This window comes from Amblyomma maculatum, chromosome 10 (genome assembly GCF_055883805.1).
Source record: "Amblyomma maculatum isolate TAMU_Amacu chromosome 10, ASM5588380v1, whole genome shotgun sequence".
NCBI classification, from domain to species: Eukaryota; Metazoa; Arthropoda; class Arachnida; order Ixodida; family Ixodidae; genus Amblyomma; species Amblyomma maculatum.
The window spans coordinates 26712345-26732029 of NC_139353.1; the positions used below are offsets into that span (position 1 = coordinate 26712345).

General features: G+C 41.0%; 1 protein-coding gene across 10 annotated transcripts in view; it reads right to left on the bottom strand.

Moving 5' to 3' along the window:
• LOC146175948 (protein-cysteine N-palmitoyltransferase HHAT-like) overlaps positions 1–19685 on the bottom strand; it is a 46110-nt gene that overhangs the window by 8168 nt on the left and 18257 nt on the right. The window contains exons 1-9 of one of the 10 annotated variants that reach the window (XM_084582316.1): positions 19408–19609; positions 19049–19140; positions 14338–14417; positions 12400–12510; positions 8461–8655; positions 6895–7125; positions 5912–6027; positions 4527–4733; positions 3342–3377 (exon numbers count right to left, since the gene is read on the bottom strand). In XM_084582316.1, coding sequence (XP_084438442.1) covers positions 3342–3377; positions 4527–4733; positions 5912–6027; positions 6895–7125; positions 8461–8655; positions 12400–12510; positions 14338–14417; positions 19049–19140; positions 19408–19535 — 1196 coding nt within the window. In that variant the 5' untranslated portion in view covers positions 19536–19609. The other 9 variants (XM_084582320.1, XM_084582319.1, XM_084582314.1 and 6 more) reach the window with 9 other exon arrangements.

Sequence of the window (19685 nt, forward strand, 5' to 3'; positions counted from 1 at the left end):
TTTATTTATTTATTTATTTATTTATTTATTTATATCACCATCAGGGTACAAATTTACGCACAGGGAGGAGGGGCGGATACAATATCTATAAATACAGAATGTTAATACAATAATTGTAGAAATCTCCGAAAAACAAGTTCGTTGTAGAAGTTAGCACATAGAAAGAACAACGAGGTAGATGTGTAATTAATGCATGAGTAAAAATAATATAAAATGTATTAAGCAACACAGCATACAATGAATATAAACAAATAACCGTACAAGAAAGTTTAGCACTAGACAAAAAAGAAAGTTTGCAACGCGAATCTAAAGTTTGTTCTCCCGCAATACTTATTAGGGAAGAAGACAAGTTATTCCAATCTTTACAGGCTCAGGAAAAAAACGAGTTAGAATAGGCAACTGTCTTTGAGGCGGTTAATATTTACCTTTCGACTGTGGTTACGCAGAAATGAAATATAGGATGATGGCTGAACCCATAAGGAGCACAATGTTGAGTTATTGTAGTATCTTTTATGAAACAGTGGCAGGCGGGATAGATTTCATCGAGTCGATAACAGCGGGAGATGTAAGTATGCTTTCATGTTAGTAACGCTGGCTGTCCTTTGATAGTTGTTTAAGATGAACGGGCCTGAACGATTGCGTACTGCCTCAACGGAGTCTATGAGGCTTGCTTGAACGGGATCCCAAACAGACAAGGCGTATTCGAGTTGTGGACGAATGTATGTCTAGTACATTGGTAATTTTAACGATGATGGTACAAGGGAGAATGTACAACGAATATATCCGAGAGTACGATTGGCTTTAGCAATGATGGACTTGACATGCGATTTCGAAGATTGATCATCGGCAACAATTACACAGAGGTAATGGTATGATTTTACAGAATATAATGGGACGTTACTAAGCATATACATGGGGCTTGTTACATTTGTGCGAGAACCCTCATTTATTTGCATTTGTTAATATTTACTTGCATGCCCCATATACTGCACCATTAGCTAACATTATCAAAGAAGATTGGAATTATCAGCAAGTTTACAGTACAAGGCACAGTCATTAGCAAATAGGCAAATTTTTCGAAGAAACACAGGAAAGCAAGTCATTTATGTAATAAAAAATGAGAGGCCCCATAACCGACCCTTGCGGAACGTCGGACTGGACTGGAACCGAAGGTGTGTTGATGTTTTTAGCATTTAGAAATTTTACGCGGGACGTGAGGAAAGTGCTAATTCAGTTATTAACTGCAAGGGTCGATGTTTAGAAAACTTAGTTATCAAGGTAAAGTGCATGGTTTACTTTGTCAAAAGCTTTAGAGAAATCAAGTCAGTTTAAAAGCCAAAATATAAATAGGCATGCAAATTATTTGTGAAAGAGGCAATCGAGTTTACCAAGAGAAAAGTGTACGGAGTCTATGCTGTGCACTTGAACAAAAGTTTTTATTTTCGAGAAAGTTAACAAGATGTCTGTACGTATATAATGTGCTGCATGTTTTTACATGGTGCGGATGTTAGGAAAATAGGCCTATAGATGATGGACATTGTGTGTTGAACATGACTTGATCCGAGTTTAGATGATGCCTAGCTGTTCTCGCACTGGTGCAACAAAATAAGTATAACGATTAAGGGCGGATGATTCCTGTTATGTGTGGGCGATGATGGTCGAACATTTCTCAAATTGTGTGGCAAGAAAAAAACTACAAACTTTGGTATATCTTTATGAATCAGTTGGAGTTAGGCACATGAGGTTTTGTTGTAAATTACGAAGCAGATTTCTAGAGTGAAATAAAGTTCGTCAAGCACTGAATTGGAAAGGTAGGTACACAAGAAATAAGTTCCCATTAAAACTAAACAATTCACAGCAATCTTCTTTACGATGCTTAGTAACGACGAAACTACATTGATTGCGCAATCCCGGTTCTCTAATGAAACAAAAATTGTAAGCCTTCTCAGTAGGGTTATCAAAACTTCATATAGGTACCTATAAATGCACACTACCAAAATCAAATTGAGCCCGGAGGTTATATTTATGTAACCTTAGCGTCCATGCTGATTTCTCTACTCAGTAAAGGCAGCAGGCGTACATTTCAGCGTCCTGAGAGTTTCATTTTATTTCTTTGAATGTTAGTGACGAAATGCTCTTCATTGGCGCCAAAACAGCGTTGTTGTTTTTTTTTTTCAAAAATTGCTTTCGAATTGTTTTTGCTTTTCTATGACACTCAATCGAGCCTGTGGCATATTTCTCGGCGTCATCTTGCTCATTTGTTTTGTAAAACTGTTCCGCTCGCTTGCCTGGGCTTTACTGATTTTTTGTTCGATCGTGCCGAGGCCCTAGAGTCTCCTTTAGCTGCCTATATGCATCAGATTTAGAGCCCCGGGCAGAACATCCCAGGCGTTTTCCCAAACACCTCAGAAACTTCATTCCTCCCTCTTACTTCATTTATTGTATTAGCTAACAGCATAGTTCATGTCGTTTATCGGCAGAAAGAACAAGAATCATTCCGAACTTGAAGAGGTGGCGCGCAGTGGATGTATATGTACGATGGCATTGCTGACACATCTTGCAGCACTCGCTAAAAGAATACGGGAAGCCTGGTTTAAAAGTCTTCAAATGTCGCCTGTCAGAAAAATAGAAACTACCCAACAGGCGAAAGGGGCCTATGATAGCATCTCAAAAAAATAAATAAAAAGAAAGGTCACAACAGTTTTATATGGAAACGAGAAAACAAACTATACTGTGAGCCACGCTTCCTTTTAAAAACAGTAGGTATGTTCCACGATACATTTAGAGCGCTTTTATTGCTCACTTTAAACCCTTAGTTTAGTACTTTCGTTCAGATGATGTATTATTTTTATAGAAAAATGATACAAAAGGTTTTTTTTTTTCATTTTGCCCTATGCAAGATCTCCTTATTCGACAGGGTTGACCGAAGACTGTCGGGTGAAGGCGTCGCCAGGGTTCTTGAATGGCTGAGGGGAAAAGTTTGAGGTGCCACTTTGCTTTCCGAAAGTGCACGATAAAGCGCTATTGCTGATTTTATCATTTCGGAGGGTCCACATGTACTGATTTTCAACACTTTATCAGTATAATGAAAGAAAACAATGTCCACCTATCATTTTCCTAAGTGTAATAATGTTTAAAGCGCTAGCCGGCTTCTTGATGACTGTTTTATAATTTCAAACAAAGGGAAATTGTGCCTTGTGACGAGCATAAGGAATTCGGATATTCAGTTCATGTTTTAGCGAAAGTACACACTACCTTGCATTCGAGTGAATGTATTCGAGTGAATGGATTTTCCACCTCTATAATGGTTCCTTCTAGCTGGTACATGTGAATTCACTCACCTTCGGATGTACAAGTGCATTCCCCGGTCTAAGTACCTAGATAAAATAAAGACGGTAATTTAGAAATCTTACAACATCCACCTACCCATTGCTGCATTTAGGTCACTCTACTTCATCTGATTTAGTTCCTAGAGTATATGTTGCGCCGCACCTTGACTTTACACTCCAATGGAAACTATAAGAAGACGTTGTAGCCTTTGATACGACCATGAGTGTTCCTTCTTAGCACCAAATGAAACAGAAAAGCCGTCGCTTTTTTTTTTTTTTTCTGATGTTGGACTTCACACACAGCTATAAGATCAACTCTACATTCAAAAGTGAACTCCCAGGGGTAGAGAAAAGGGTGAGCGCTAGAATACATAAATAATAGATAAACAGATAAACAGCCTAGCGCGACAGCCTGAGAAAGACTAATTTTTTTAGGGCTGGTAGGCTCTGTGGGTGGAGTTTAATAAAGGCACTTATATCGCCTTTTTCATTATCTTCGCAGATAACTAAGCATCACATTTTTGCACTGTTCCAATTGAATTTGCCCAATGCATTGTCATCATTCACTAAAAACGACTGTGTGAAATCAGAAGTTGCGCCCCGTGTAGTAGAGCTTATGTGCGAAAAAAAAAACTGAAGCACTGTACTATATGCGGTGTTTAGTAATAACAAAACATGCGTAGCTTATAGCTGTTTTGAACTATTCACAAGCAGGCATGCAACAACAAAATATCATTTAGAGCGACAGATAATGAATTTAGGTGAATTTGTTTATATATACTAAACTCAACCAGTGCAGTAATAAAACAAACGGGTTGCATGTTTCGAGGAACTTCTATTTCTTATATCTCCGGGGAAAAAAAGGAACATTATCTTCTCTCATAAAAAGCGTATTTTTAGAACCACATCCAGCTAATAAATTCATTTCCGAGTATACTGTTTGCTATGCTGAATTAAAGTGTGCCCGGACTGCTTATGACATTAAGCACATGTTTTATATATGTATATGTGTACCAGGGCGAGTATGTTTTGGCAATGAGTAATTTTTGTGGCACATTCCACAAAAACGGGCGAAACAAAATACACGATCTGCATATATGCTCTGACCGAGTCTGTAAAGGCTTCTGTAAGCAAACATTTTTGCAAGGCTTCTAATTTCTACATTATTTATCTATTTAGACTGGCTAGGACACTCACCTCCAAAACTGCGAAGCTTTGCTCATTCTGCCTACGCATTTGGCGGGTGGTGGGATCTCGATGCCCTCTGCGCTGGCCAAGGCACCGGCGAAGCCGTAGGTGAACAAGTAACGGACGTAGAAAAAGAAGTGGGTGGCCATAACGAAGCCGCAGATGCATGTGTTGTCCAGTTCCTCTATTAGCCACGAAAATCGCGCCATAGTCCCACTGCATTCATTATTTGGACGTCACTGATAAAGGCGTTCGTCTCAGGCAAGTAATTGTGATGATCACGTTGCGGAGTGCGTACACTCGATCGAGGAAGACGTCGTACGTTAATGTTTGACAGAGCTTTCACCTAGCAGTTAGTTTAGATGGCTACACTAGAGGTGGATAGTGAAAGAGCAAACATGGGCACAAAATACTCCCGCGCCTACAAATGCATCAGAATAATGGCGAAAAGACAGACGGAGATGTCCCAGCTTCTTTAGAAAGTCGAGAAAAGATGCATATTAGATAATAAAATGAAGACTCATGATTAGCAAATGTTTACACTTAATGGCCTGCTACCCACGTGCACTGATGTAAACAAAAAATCTTGAAGGTTCGAACGGTTTAGTCTTCGCACCTGATTGCAACGGGAGACAGGGAAAAACATTCTGAAGCAAAGCATATTTCTCTATTGCTCCAGAGAGCTGTCTTTGCCACCAACTATTTCTTCATTGCCAGATTTCGCTTCAAACCTTTCCTGGCTGTAGCACTTCAAGTTAACAGCCTCAAAAGAATTAATGGAAGGAGACGACGGGGGTGGGGAGGGGGGGGGGGTGTTAATGTTAGGACATATGCCGCGCAGATCCACTCCTACCTTAAAAAAGATTTGTAGACCTATTTTATATTGGCTAATGGGAGGTAAATGTTCAACGCCTCTGGACAGTTTAGAGGAGAATAGCAATAAGGGTTGATTACCACTAAAATACTTAACAGATTTTTGAAACCGTTAAAGCGGTGCTAAACAATATAATTAATGTTGAAATGTTGCTTGCCCGACTATTCTTTCTTAAATTTGTATAAAGATTACTATGAATAGTTATATACTTCCCTCACATACCACCATAACATCATCTGTTATCCTGTTTTTGTTCTACCCTGATTTGCTTCCACATCCCCCCTATGTAATGGCCAATGGGCCTTTAGGGCATTTCAAATAAATTAATAAATAATGACTGGTAACAAATGAGATGCCCGCCGAAAAATATCTGTAGCCGATTGGCAGTATTAGGAATTGTTGCAGACACATTTGAAATGCGAGTTGACATTTGATAGGGCCTCACTGGGGATGTTTTTTTTTAAATATGCAGAGGTTATATTCGTCGTGAATAGTTAAAGCAAGTGATCTTAAGACCCACCTGTATATGAAATGAGTCATAGCTTCCATTAGGGCAAAGTGAGCTCCACAACGAAGAAATCTGGCAATGCTGCATGCGATTTCCTGCGGTGTACATGCTGGTCTATCCTTGTCAACCTGTGAAAGTTTTGATTGATATATAGCGAAGTGGAGGTATCGATACTCGGACAGTTCCGTATTTCTGTAATTTTAAAAATATTCTAAGTCCGACAATAACCTCCAAACTAAAACCAACATCTGGACATTGCGGCTTTAAAAAAATTCATCGCCAATCACTGTAGTAATGATCCTTCATTACTGCTTGCTTTTTCATATATTCCTTTTTTTTAACTCTATTCAGTGAATAGATTATAGGTTGGAATGCTTTCTTTCACTGAAAATAGTTTGAAATGCATAAATTGTTTTCTTAATTGTCTTTGTTTTTATATTGCACATTTTGAAATCTCAATTGCTTTTTTTACTGTTGCACCCGTATAGTATTTTCTGTGGCCTATCGAGCTCACAGCAGCTTTTAGCCCTACAGACTCTCCACTTTCTTTCTGAAAAGTAAAGATATTTTGTCTATACTATTTCTAAACAAATTCTCGATATTATAATCAAAAAAAGAAAATCGGCATTTTTGAAGCTTACCTTCTATCAAACAACAAAATATGGTCGACATTTGTGGGGAGTTGCAAGTGTGCTCAGGCATATTGTTTCCCAAAGGAAGCCCCATTGGGTTTTAACACTTTATAAATCTAAGCTAATCCAGATTTTGCCTAACGATATGTGGTTTCGATCCATTCACTAATAGGGGAGTAATTTAATTATGCTGTGATTAGTGCCATAGAGGCCGCTTGTCATTTTGTTATTGCATCTACGGCGCCACCGGAATCTGCTATACTTATTGCAAATGACTAACACTACCGATCTCCAATAGAATGAGCAAGAGAACGCGAACTGCTCATTTTTCTCTTCTTATCAAGCTTAGTCTTTGAAGGCTACCTGACCAACGTAGTCGTCGTAGTTCTGCAGCGGTCCCAGATAGACGGTCGGCACATAGATGACGTAAGCGAGTGTTTTCCAATACGGCGGCCACCGGCAACGGCTTTCTTCAGGCTTGAGCCGCTCTGCCTTCAAGAAGTCGACGCTGAAGCTAAGACAACGAGCAATGTTCCAGTAAAATGCAACGTACGTAACCATGTAGCACAAGGGTCCATGTTTTCGGCTGAAATACTGAAAGGCAAATAGAAAAAACAAACAATTTTCATTTGGGGAAATTGTCTTGAATCGTCCGTCACCACAATAAAATCGACTAAAGAAACGACTCTACTAAGAGCTGTTCCTCACTCATATGCGAGCATACATGCTTGTAGAAAGCACTTTGGGGTTCGAATCTCAGTGGACATTAATACCGATTGCTGGTTTTCAACGGGTATTTTGAGGAAGGATAAATAATCTTAATTCCTATACGCTTGACACATTTAAGCTCAGTAGTGCCCTGCAGTTGTTGCTGGCCGTTAATTTACCCGATTACTGACCCCCAGACTGTGGGTGCGATCGCGACCTCTTGATTTCGGTTTCTACAGAAGGAAAGCAAAACCATTGCAACCAGCGTACTGTGCGATCTGAGCGCACCATACCAGCGACAGATGACCAATGACAATCATGAGCGTTCCCCTGCAGGGTCTCTAATAGCTCACGTTGCTTTGGGGCACAAAATTCCCTATATATTACTGCAGCAAATTTACAGTCGTCACGATAGTATATTTTAACAATGGCTTTGAGATGCCTAATCCAGAGTTTGCTAAACTAAAGAATCTTTATTCCTGTCATTGCATTTTTGTTTCATAAGGACGATTTACCTTTAGTAAACATATCGAGGTCTAAAAGGCGGCAAAAGTGCAGTTTTTTCGTGCGTTACCAGAAAGTTAGCTACCATGATTGCACCACTTCTAAAATTAACATTGCTGCAGAGAAATGATCAGAGAAATAGAGAATGTTCGACATTGATGAAAAGTTTGGCTCAAAAAGTGAACATCATGAATTTATCAACTCCCCACCCCTCAGCGATTTTACTTGAAGCTGTAGCCATTTTGAGCAGGTCTGCGGTTTCGCGGGCAAATTTTCGTTACTGCTAGCTGAAAAGAACAATTATGGCGCTAAAATATGGAAGCGTTTCTCTTAAAACCTATCATCAATCTCGCGTGTAGTTAAAGCAGAAATGGAGGTAAGTAAACAGGAATCGGTGACGTTGAGGATTAGAGCCCTGAAATTGCAATTTCTGCAATCTATTTACGTCATCTGAGGAAAATAATTCTTCTGTACCTGAACCGAAAAAATTGATAGACCTGTAAAACGAACAACCAATTGTGAAGTTGTGATAAACTTTAGCAACAGTCCTCCGCTGAAGGATGGTTGGAGTAGTCCAGGGTGGCAAGCAGGCAATCTTCTTCAGGGTGACGATATGTTTTCAATAGCTTAGGTATTTCGATTATCACATACTGTTTCCGCATTCGGAAAAGGCAATTTCGTATTGTTGCAAAAATAATCTCGACTAAAATTGCTTACACCAAGGTTGGGACTTGTGAAGATGTAATTCTGGCCAAGAATGAAGAGCGTGATGATGTAGCTCAGTGCTGGATTGCGAAGAGCCGTGATTCCGTAGAATAAGGCGTGCTCGCACAAGAAGAGCACAGCCACTTCCCAGCTGAACACTGATGCCACCGCAAGCAAGGAGTACACTGAGTGGAATACCGGAACCAGCTGCGAGTGCATGAAGGAAACAGGCAGTGACTCGAAGTAAAGTCGTAACATCTTAGGCTTAAACTAAGGTCATGAAAATCACCATATGCGAAAGTCGGCATGCTCCTAATAGACCAAAACTTTAGTTGCGTTAGGTATTATTGGATAAAAGGAGAATTGATGTTGCTGGCGAAATAAAGGTGATAACAGTGACATTTAAAATATTCTGCAAATTTTTTGCAGAATCTAATAGCTGCGCTCATGAAACGCGTATGCATTCGAAGACGAATAATAATGACCATATTGTTTTCTGCTGTCATAGTTTTTTGTTTTCACTTTTCTATACTTTTCAAGCAACACGGAGTGCTTTTTAGCTTTATGGGGCATTCTTTAAAAATTACTAAGCAGAAAAATGTTGAAACGTTTGAGAACCAGGCTTCTATAAACCCGCCCCCCCCCCAAAAAAAAAAAAATTAGGTCTGTGAAGATGTCATATTGGTTAATTATACAAGCCAAAGGGAACCCATGTGGCTCTCAAAAAATGCAAGGGTGCAGTCATGTCTCTGGTCCTTATGTAAGGAAACTCAAGATAACAGCAAGTTCCGTGCCTAGTTTCGTTATGAACTCTTTCTATGTTGAGTTGCATAGTAGAGTCCTATTACCTATAAATACGGGTAGTTATGGCTACCACTCTCACTATACCTGAATATCGTTATGCATAGCTAACATTATCTTGTCAGTAGGTATCTAATTTGATCACCGTTTCCCTTACCTAAATTCCCACCCAATTATATTATCAGTCTTACATAATTATCGCATCTTATTATTTTTATTTTAACATTAGCTATCAACATTATCAACTACCAATGTCATTTTCGATCACTATCTCATCAGTAGCAATCTGTGTAACAGAATATGATATCGTATGACCCCTGATGTTGACAAAAATGCTCATTGAGATGCTTTATCAGTCTTATTTTTCTGATCACATCATTATCATGGTCATCATAAATGGAAGTAGTAGTCTCTACGATGCGTTTCTATGACATGTCTCATTATGATTAATAATCTGCTGTTAATCGGTTGGGTATCACTGCTTCTCGTCGCTATCACCTGTACACATCTCGTGATCACACACCAAGTCACGCCATCCGAGATCCTAGAAATACTTTCAGATTAGATATTTTGACAAGGGTAGTTCGAGCGTAGTAAATGTTACCACTGGACGGCGTCTCAGGTCAAACGAAACAAAGGCAGTATTAGCGAATGCTTCCAACTGATATTCTTTCGGAAGATAAAACAACTGAAAAAACGGGACAAATGCGATTACGTATGACGGCCATCCGCTCAGCACACACAGATACAGTACAAAAAACTCATTTTCAATTTTCATATATTGTTATTGCTATCATATTCGAATATCAAAGACAAGTTCAATCAAAATTGCCCATTGGGCGAGTTGGTGGGACATGGAGACAGCTTCTGAGAAACAAGAGCATAGGAGGAGACATTTAAGCTCCAGCCTTAAGATTATGATGCAGCAATATCAATAGCACCCTTTCGATAGCTCTCCTTTCGGGCCCTCATTCTCTAGCGTTCCCTTTGCTATAGTTAATTAGTAATCTTGTTAATTGCGCCTAATTACCACACGCATATTTGTTACCATGTATTCGTGTGGTAGGCCATAGCGTCACATGGCGCAACGACAGCAAAAATAATTACCAATATAAGCTCATTGCAATGATTCAGAGATAAACAGAACCAATATCACCGCCCAAAAACGTGCCGGAGAAGAATGCCTGTGAAGCTGAAACCACGAGACAGCAGCATCTGTAAAATTTGGCATTTGCATACAGTTTGTAAACTCGGACGTAGCAAATAATACCCTATGTTGGTTTGTCAGGTAATCTTTTGTGCTTGCAATACAGAAAGATATATTTCGGCGTTTAAAAGCTCGAAGGCTTCTATATAATGTAGTGATATCATGCAATTCTCAATAATTATTGCATAAAACCACGATTTTTTATCGTTTGTCTCTACGGAAATTTCCTTGTGGCTTTTCTACCATGTGAAAGTCCTACGCAAATTTGTGACCAATGTCTCTATTCAACTGATGATTAATACGCTTTTGGTATTAATTAGATATTAATACGCCATAGGCTAGATACCGTATAAAATTATTCATAAAAATACTTTCTTCTCTCCCGCACTTAAAGAAGCAGTAATAGCTTAAGCCAACAAGGCAGTGCTTATGGCTTGGGGTTCAAATGTGCCATAACGCTGAAATCCAGTCTGCCCTTCCCATCTCAAATGGCGCAGCCTGAGTTAATAGCAACTGACAATTATCGCAATAAAATATTTTTACCACCACAAACTTTCAGTGCAATTCCCGCGATTTTTAGTTCACAACGCCTACTTCGGGTTTCTTAGAGAACTTGAGTTTTAAGGTTATTAGGTTAAAATTTTGTTCCGCTTCTTAAGCGCCTAACTATAATACTTTATTTTGTGTTCAGGTACGGTATATAGCATGCACAATAACACTTATAGAGAGGAGAGACGGCAGGAAACGCGCCTGTCCTGTCGTTTCTTGATAGGAGTTGCCAATAGAACGAGCCTGTGCCTTTCTGTCTCTCGGATCTTTGCGCCTTCTTTCTTTGCAGACTCTGTGTCTGAACAACTGATTGAGGTTGTCTTGCCTGTTGCTCATTCAGAGACAACACTTTCTGGGCTAAAACATGCAATTTTCTTGCATTCAGGATGAGCCGGTACAGAATGTCACGTTGCTTGGGCTTGGCGATGAATCGGGCTAAAGGTTAAGATATTTTACGATGAAAGCTACTTATAGGGGAACACGTCTTGTGCCGGTATAGTTCTATTTGAATCTTTCGTAACGTGATTTCTATAATAGGTTACAATGCCGTTTGATCTGCTATTGCAAAAAAATTGCCGAGGTTTATCCCTGTGAAAAGTAGTTATATGAGCGTAAGCCCTGTTAAAAGTTTTAGTATTAACCCAGGCGTGGCATGCAGTTAGGACTGGCAACAGCAGCCTCGGCTGCCAATACTCGCTCATTAGTTCACGCCCTCTTGCCGTTTTTGTAGCGTAACCTCCCGCTGTTCACCCTTTTCCACAAGAAGTTTAGCACGTTTCCCACGCCGTAGTTTATTGCTTCTTCACGACGAGCTGTATCTTTCGGACGGTTTGACGCAGTCTGGCGCCAGGCAAAGGTGTTGTTGCACTCACACCTATGGGGACCTCAATAATGGTGAGACCGAGCGGGCAAGTGTCGGCGAAGTAGACGTTATACACCTCTCGTGGTCACGTGGTATAACGATGAAAAGCCTCGGTGAGCGAACGCAGCTGCGTCTCTCCACTGCGCGTCACGTGGTATGACGTCTCAAACACAACTCCGGTTTGTCAGCTGCCAAGGTCGTTTTTTGATGTAGGGGAACCTGGTAGTGCAGTGCGAAGAGCAGGCCTACGCTTTAAAACGAACGCTACAGCCATGCTACGCTACTGCGACGAATGATGCATTAGTCGCGGATAAGACCTAGTCGAGAGTCATTATCATCATCATCTTTATTTCTGTGGTGAGATATTTGCACATAATTATCAGTATTACAATGCATAGGCTCTTAGTTTTTACTAGTTCATATATGCATTGGCAATTAGCTTTGCTATATACGCACTGTCTTTCAGGACGCCACACACAGCGGCCTTCTTCGAATTTGCCCCACAGCGAATGGAGTTCGATATTTCGCTTACCGATGGAGCAGCGTAGGCAGTTGCCCTTCCCAGTATAGGATGTAGAAGTAGCCACTTCAAGCTGTCTCTGAGATAGGATCGCGTTATTGTCCATCCGAATTGCATGTTGTCCTAAACAGAGAATTGAAAGAAGTTAGATAAAGCAGGCTACTTTCGTCTCGAGGAAAAATAGTGAGATGTCATTCCCTCAGTTTCATGTATGGCATACACACAGCTGCTCTAAGATGTCTTGAGTAACTGCACCCACAATGATCACAGTGGCTGGCGTAAACGCTAGCCGGAGCGTGCCCCTGTGAGAGAACAATCGAAGCGTCACCTGATGGCAGTTTCTATCTATGCATGGCACGCGTAAGGTAAGAGCATAATTCAAGGTAGTGAGCTGTCTGCGATAAACGATAGAGCAGGCGCGTGCCGTTACACTACTTTGAACGCAGTTCTTAAGCTATATCACGTGCCGCCTTGTTGTGATCGCGACTATGATCGCGACTATACTTCACTACTGCCAGTAGGGTCTTGTTTGGTAACAGCCACACACCTCGATGTCGTAGGCGTACTTCCAGCAGCCAAGAATGTCGTCTGTACGCGAACGTGTCCCACGTGAGCCATTTTATTGCCGTCGCTCACATTGTTTCGTATTTCTACAGACGCATCCTTCTGCTATTGGTTTTGGAGTCTTTCGCCGTGTTCTTGGGTATGCCTCAGAGATATACGACTTGCAATTACGTCGGTATGCAAGCAAACGAGTAGCGAGACGTGAAAATTGTGCACGTTATTCCCCAAAAACACTGTAAAGTAGTTGTGTGAAGCGCATTAACTATACTGCCTGCGTCTGAACGCGCGCTTAAGTAGTGAAACCGCGTCAAGAAATGAAATCACATGCCACAAACTGTTGCTCTGCATTTAGCTGTCGCATCGAAGTGAATGAGTTAAGGGATGAAAGAAGCATTATTTTTTTACTACGGCGACTTTCAGTACAATGGAAATAAGGTCAGAAGATTGTGGAGCAAATGGTTTAATATCCCATCAATCGCCCGTTTTACATAACCTTAACAAATGTTTTGAATTTTTTTGAGTGCTTCTATTAGCCGGCCGCAAGTGCATTGAAAATATCTAAGTGCAGCCTAGTCATTGCGCGCATGAGGGAGGCTTGCAATACAAGCTTTTTATTCCAATTTGGGGCCAAGGGCGCAGGGTACCAGAGTCACTGAAACCCGTTTTCGATCCCAACTTCCCCGAGTCAACATTGTTCGCTCTAACAATGCTGACCTGTCAAGGTCGTTCATTGTACCTCAAAGGCAGTACAGGTCATTCTAATATGCAATCTAATTTCATAGCGCACCTTTTTTGTTCGTAAGCAACATACATTAACACAGCTCCACCTTCTGTAAAGGGTCTGCACAGTATACTATTGTCGAAGCGGTATATGTAACGCATCATACGACGTTTTCACACAAAGTGCATCGATGCGCGGATCCACCACGAGGGAGGGAGACGCAAATCTGACATTGTGCCGCTCTTGTTGTTTCCTTGAAGGACATAATAAAGGTTATATTTGCTTGACTACGTAGACACATGGTGCAAATGATCAACTTTGCACTTGACAGCTTTATGCCATTGCAAACTAAAGCAATATATGGCAGCCGGAAGGAATAACACATAACCACAAAGTTCGCAACATTGTAGACGCGATACTTCTAACTTTCGCATGAATAAAAAACAAAACCCGTGGTTCTTGCAAGCTTCTTCAGATGAAAGAAAAATATGTTTCCGTGTTTGGTCGAAGGTAAGTATAGGTCAATATGCTCGAAATCTCACATCATTGCTGGTGTGAATTCTCTCCATATACTTTCTTGTTCTTCACGATTATACTATGACTTATGTCAAGCAGATAGGATGTTGTGATTAAGGCAAGATTCTTGCACTGAATTTTAAGCTCACCTGTTTTCGTTGAAATCCATACAAACTAGGTGTAAAGGCCTCGGGTACATCGCTCACAATAAATTCGCCTGGAAAAAGAACTGCTGTGTTATAAGAGTCATATTTACTTTTTCACCATTCTGTATTGTACTTTAGACGCGGTCAAAGATCAGTCCGCATATTTTGAATGCACTATCGTTGCGTCTCGCCGAGGTCTTGTGAAGCTTCCTTCCAGGAATCGCTGGACAAAACAAAATAATGTTTTGCTAGTGGGCTCGAACCCAGGACGGAGCAACGACTTTGCTGGCCACTGCACTATTAATTTTTATTATTGATTTCCAATTCAAGCAGCTTTTTCTAAGCATGTTATTTATTACACGCGGTTATGTTCAGAATTGGCTATACAGGGTGCTTGTTTGCCTTTTTAAAAACTTCTATTCATATAAAAAGTGACGGTCTATGTAGGTGTGTTTTGCAGCATGTTATACACAAAGTACGAGTTAGAGCTTTATGAACTGAAGAATAAATGGTTGTCAGGCATTACGATTGCAGGCGTTGCCACTGCAGTGAGGCGCCGCTGAGCGTGGAGTAAGCGCCGCGGCCTGCAGAGAACGTGTGGAAGATGCTACGCATTTTTCTGGTGTGCCGGCTGCGAGGAGATTCCAGTCATTCGGCTCCTCTCATCTACTTGCTGCTCGCTCGTCAGGCACATGCGACTTCACACGCCCTCACACGTATGCTGCGAAGAGGCGCACCTTTCCCTTTCCACATGTGCCCACGCTCTTTGTATTGCTGGTGAGGAAAAGCTGGTTATCGGTACCATGAACTTGAGAGCACGTCGACGGCGATTTCGATAAATGAACTGGAAAAGCTTGAGCTATGATAATTAAAATTTAGCAATCATTTTTTTTTCCTTTCGGTTTTAAGCTAGGGCAAATCTATATTGCGAAGTTTAAGGCCTTATAATTCAACCGTGATGTCCGTTTTAATCCTTTTCATATGGAATGTGGTTCAAAAATATCTAAAATAAAAAAAAAACGCATTTGACAGCTCCGTGAAATCGCCTTTCGGCATTCTTCATGCTTAAAGCTGCGTACATAGCATTTCTTGTTAACCAAATATAGACACATTTGTCTATTTGATACTTTTGAAGAGGTTAACATGACCGCGGTGCAACTACAAGGCATAAAAATATAAATTAATATATATAACAATGTGGGAAATCCAAACCAACGTGATTTCAAGTGAACATTTCTGATATTTGGTCTCTCGATCTTCACTGTCGAATAAGAAGATAAGACTTGGCGTTCGCCTTTATTCTTGACTGCCTTTGATTTTGGAACATTGCTGCTGAAGGAAAAAGTAAAACAAAAACACAAAAGTTGATTATGTAATGTCAGTGAACTATTCATTATATCCCCCACCTTGATCGCATACGTGGGGTCCACCTTGCAGTTAGTTAAACCTACCTGCATAGATCATAGGGGCATGTTATAGTTTTAAAATAGAAGTTCTTAATTGGTTAACAATTCTATCGGCATATAAAGGCCATTACAATATACTGAGGCGTTATTGAGCTTCGCCATTTTGATATGTTTCTTCATGCAATAAGCTGCCGGTATTTCATTCTCTGCATCGAATTTCGTCATTTCCATCGTCTTCTTATGTCCTCGCAGTAGATCAACACTGTATGAATGAGTATGGTGTGCAAATAGCTCCGAAATAAAAACAATTCAGCATGGCTTTGCAATTATAATTGTGCTAATCCGAGCTAAAGCGCAGCATACTTTTTATTTCCTTTTAATACCTGCAATCGCTCATTTGTAAGGTACGAGACAAACACTACTCCTAGCCAAAATGCATGGTCCATAACTACAGCGCAAACGACAGGACAGAGATGAAGGAAGGATACCACACAGCGCTGGAAAGTTCCGTTATGAATCATCGAAAACACCAAGCTGCTTTGTCAAAATGCATAGCTTGCTAAAGTAGCCTGATACCCCAGTTAAGTTTGTAGAGAAGCGCCGCCAAATTAAAATCAATTGCATTATTTTTAAACAAAAACACATTGTTTTCAAAAAACAATGTGTTTTTTTAGTTTGAAATCCTCTTTTTAAATGTGGCTGAGGCACAAAATACGCTTTTAGGAACCATTTTTATTAGCTTAAGCAGTGTGTGTTGTATAATAATCAGCTCAAGTTCTGTTTTTAGGGTAGCTGAGTGCCACTTCTAGACAGCTTTTTTTGTGCTGTCTTCAATCAGGTCACTTCGTGTATTGTGTCATCGACTGCAATTAAGTAGAAAAACAAGCGCTATTTAAAGCTCGCATAGATATGTAGATTTATGAGACAACATTGCGCATGCTAAATATTTATATTACATTGATGGTTTAAAGCTTGCGGTAACGCCTCTGACTTCAGTTTGAATTCCCTTGGCTTCAGTATGGCTTCAATGTGAAGAATGATTTCGCGCACGATGACACACTGTTGCCAGTTAGAAGAAGTTATATCTTAAAGCTACCTTTTTAGCGTAGTTTTCTTGTTAAGTCTCAGTAAGTGTACATGCCTAAAAGGGGTGTTTGTTAGCTCGGTGTCTCAATGGAGAAAAATGTGGTCGATCTTTCGCTAGCCACGCAGACAAACGTCGTAGCGAAATTCGGTTGTCAGCTGCGGGTGATTTTGACAGGACTTGCATCGCAGAATCGGACAACAGTTTTGGAAGACCTGATTTCAGCTCGCAGCACGTTTGGGAAGTACTCGCAGGTCATGACTAGCAACTGACTGATATAGCTCAAGAGGAAAGTATATAACAGTTGCATCGTACCGGTACTGACGTATGGTGTTGACATATGGAGGCTAACGAAAAGGGTTCTTGCTTAAGTCGAGGAAAACGCACAGAAGTACGGAAAACAAATTGATAGGCGTAATGCTAAGAGAAAGGAGGCGGACGAAGTGAGGTAGAGAAATAAGTCGAGTTAAAGCCATTCTATTGGAAAACAAGAAGAAAACAAGTGCAAAAAGGGGATAACTGATGGTCCCTGTAACCAATTGGACTCCAAGGAAAATAAAGTGAAGCAGGGGGGGAGGGGGGGGGGGGGCAGAAAATTACTTGGGAGATGAGGGCAGCACATTTACAGGGGTCAAGGGGATGCAGCTAGCCCAGGACCGAGTTAACTGAAGGAATATGGGAGAGGCATTCTCCCTGCAGTGGCTGATGATAACGATGATAAATATTTAAGCTCGTGCAGTTATGCAAATGCCGACTTATAATCCAAAGGTGAGCTCTATTTCTCTTCCCGTTCGTTCTTGAAGTCTTACCTGCGGTTGCTACATGTCTTCACTTTTTTTTTTCAGCTTCGTGGGGACACGGGAACCGATAGTATAAACCTATCACCGCTGTCATAAAAGAGTGCTGATTTTAGCGATGTTTACTCTAGATTACCACCTAAGCAGCAGAAGTTACTTCTGATAAGAAAGCAAAATGCTATAACACGGGTATTGCAGAAACGAACAGTTGCGAATTCCCGCTGTCCTGGTATTCAAAGAGCGTTGGAAGTTTTATGGTAAATTTAATTGGCATCGCCATCTACTGGAGCATTGTGATGATTTCCCGGCCGAACCCGACCTCGGCGGCTGCATTTCGATGGAGGCGAAACGAAGAGGCGTCGTGTGCTGTGCGATGTCACCGCACGTTAAAGATCCCCAGGTGGTCGAAATTACTCCGTAGCCTTCCACTACGGCTCCCCTTTCTCTCTTTCCACTTTCACTCCCACCTTCCTCCCTTCCCTTACGGCGCGGTTCAGGTGTCCACAGAGCAAGTGTGACTGATACTGCGCCTTTCCCTTCCTGTGAACCAACCAACCAACCAACCAACTGAATCAGAACTAGGGAAATGTCTGGTGGTGGGAAACAACTTTGTTGCTGGAGCAGAGAATTATTACAAGGGCGGGGCCAACTCCTGACCCGACTGGTTGCCAGCAGGCAGTGCCTAACGACGACTTTTCTCCCAGTCTAACAGCCTCCTCTATGAGGCCGGTTCTCAGCTAGAGGCCATCATCCGCCAACCCTCGTGGTGCGTGAGGCCCCTTTTGGCCGGTGATTGAAACTCTCAAACGATGAATGTAATATCAAATGTAGGGTGCTTCAAATGCGGGTAATGTATCGAAGCCTCTTCATAAGCTTGTCAGAGTCGGTAAGTTACAGATGAAAACCATGCTGTCCCAAGTGCCGCAGAAAAGTTGCCGTGTGTATGGTGTCCTGAGTGCTAGCCTTTATCAGCCATATTGAGCTCTGTTTAGTAACTGAGCTCTGAGAAAGGGGCTTCTTAAACAGAGTTTTCATCTTAACGCGAAACTAGCTAGCACTCCGCCATCCTACGTTAAACCTACGATAAGGCGCGACAATTTCCAAAACGTACATACAACATTAACAGCATGCCCGAGCAAAAGAAGACAGAGCTGAAAGTAAAAGCTTTTATCAGTTTTAAAATGCTACGCGGAGATACGTTTTCACGATAGACGTTAACGTGCAACTACAACAAGCATATTACTTATAACATGCAATATGGAGTTCGGTTTACAATCACCTCTTGCCCTCTTATGGACAAATTTATTTATATAGGACTAAGAGCCGAAACAAAATGGCCATATGCTTCTATTCTGATGTTAGATTACATCTGATATTTCAGGAGTGGAACATTAGTTTATGATGAAGCCTATAAAAGCTTTACTTACTCTCTATGCTGACAGAAAGACTCCAGATGGTGTAGACCACTCCTCCTCCAAAGATGAACCAATGGATTAGTCTCCAGGGATGCCATTTTAAACTGCGTATAAATCGATATATTGATTATATAAAATTGTGCACTGAGGAAACTTTCCGATCTTAAGCCCCTGTTTCAGGGCGAAGAAAAGCACATGTAGTCATACCACGCTATTTTATGCCTGCTACCGAATAATACCCCTTACGCCATATCCAGTAGGACCCGGTTGTAGTACATTGTTGAGGAGTGCATAAGGGGGGAGTAATATTGGTAGTGTTCCTGGGTCGTCCCAATCGTATATCGCCGATCTGACGGAAATGTTTAACTTACATCCACGATGGAGTAAATTCCAGACTTGACGTTATTGTGTACGCGATCACCCGTAAGCACACATTCATTTCTATAGAAACGAACGTTTTTATGCTGGCAGAGTAGAGGTGATAAACGATTAGGAACATTTTATACAGCGATCATCCTCTTGGTGTCCAACCAGGAATGAGATGCGCCAGAATTCATTGTCTCGTATCTTCCAACGTCCTGTTACAATTACCACCTTGTCTTTAAGCCACTTTCGTCGTTATAATGCATCCTATTCTCATTAGCTAGCA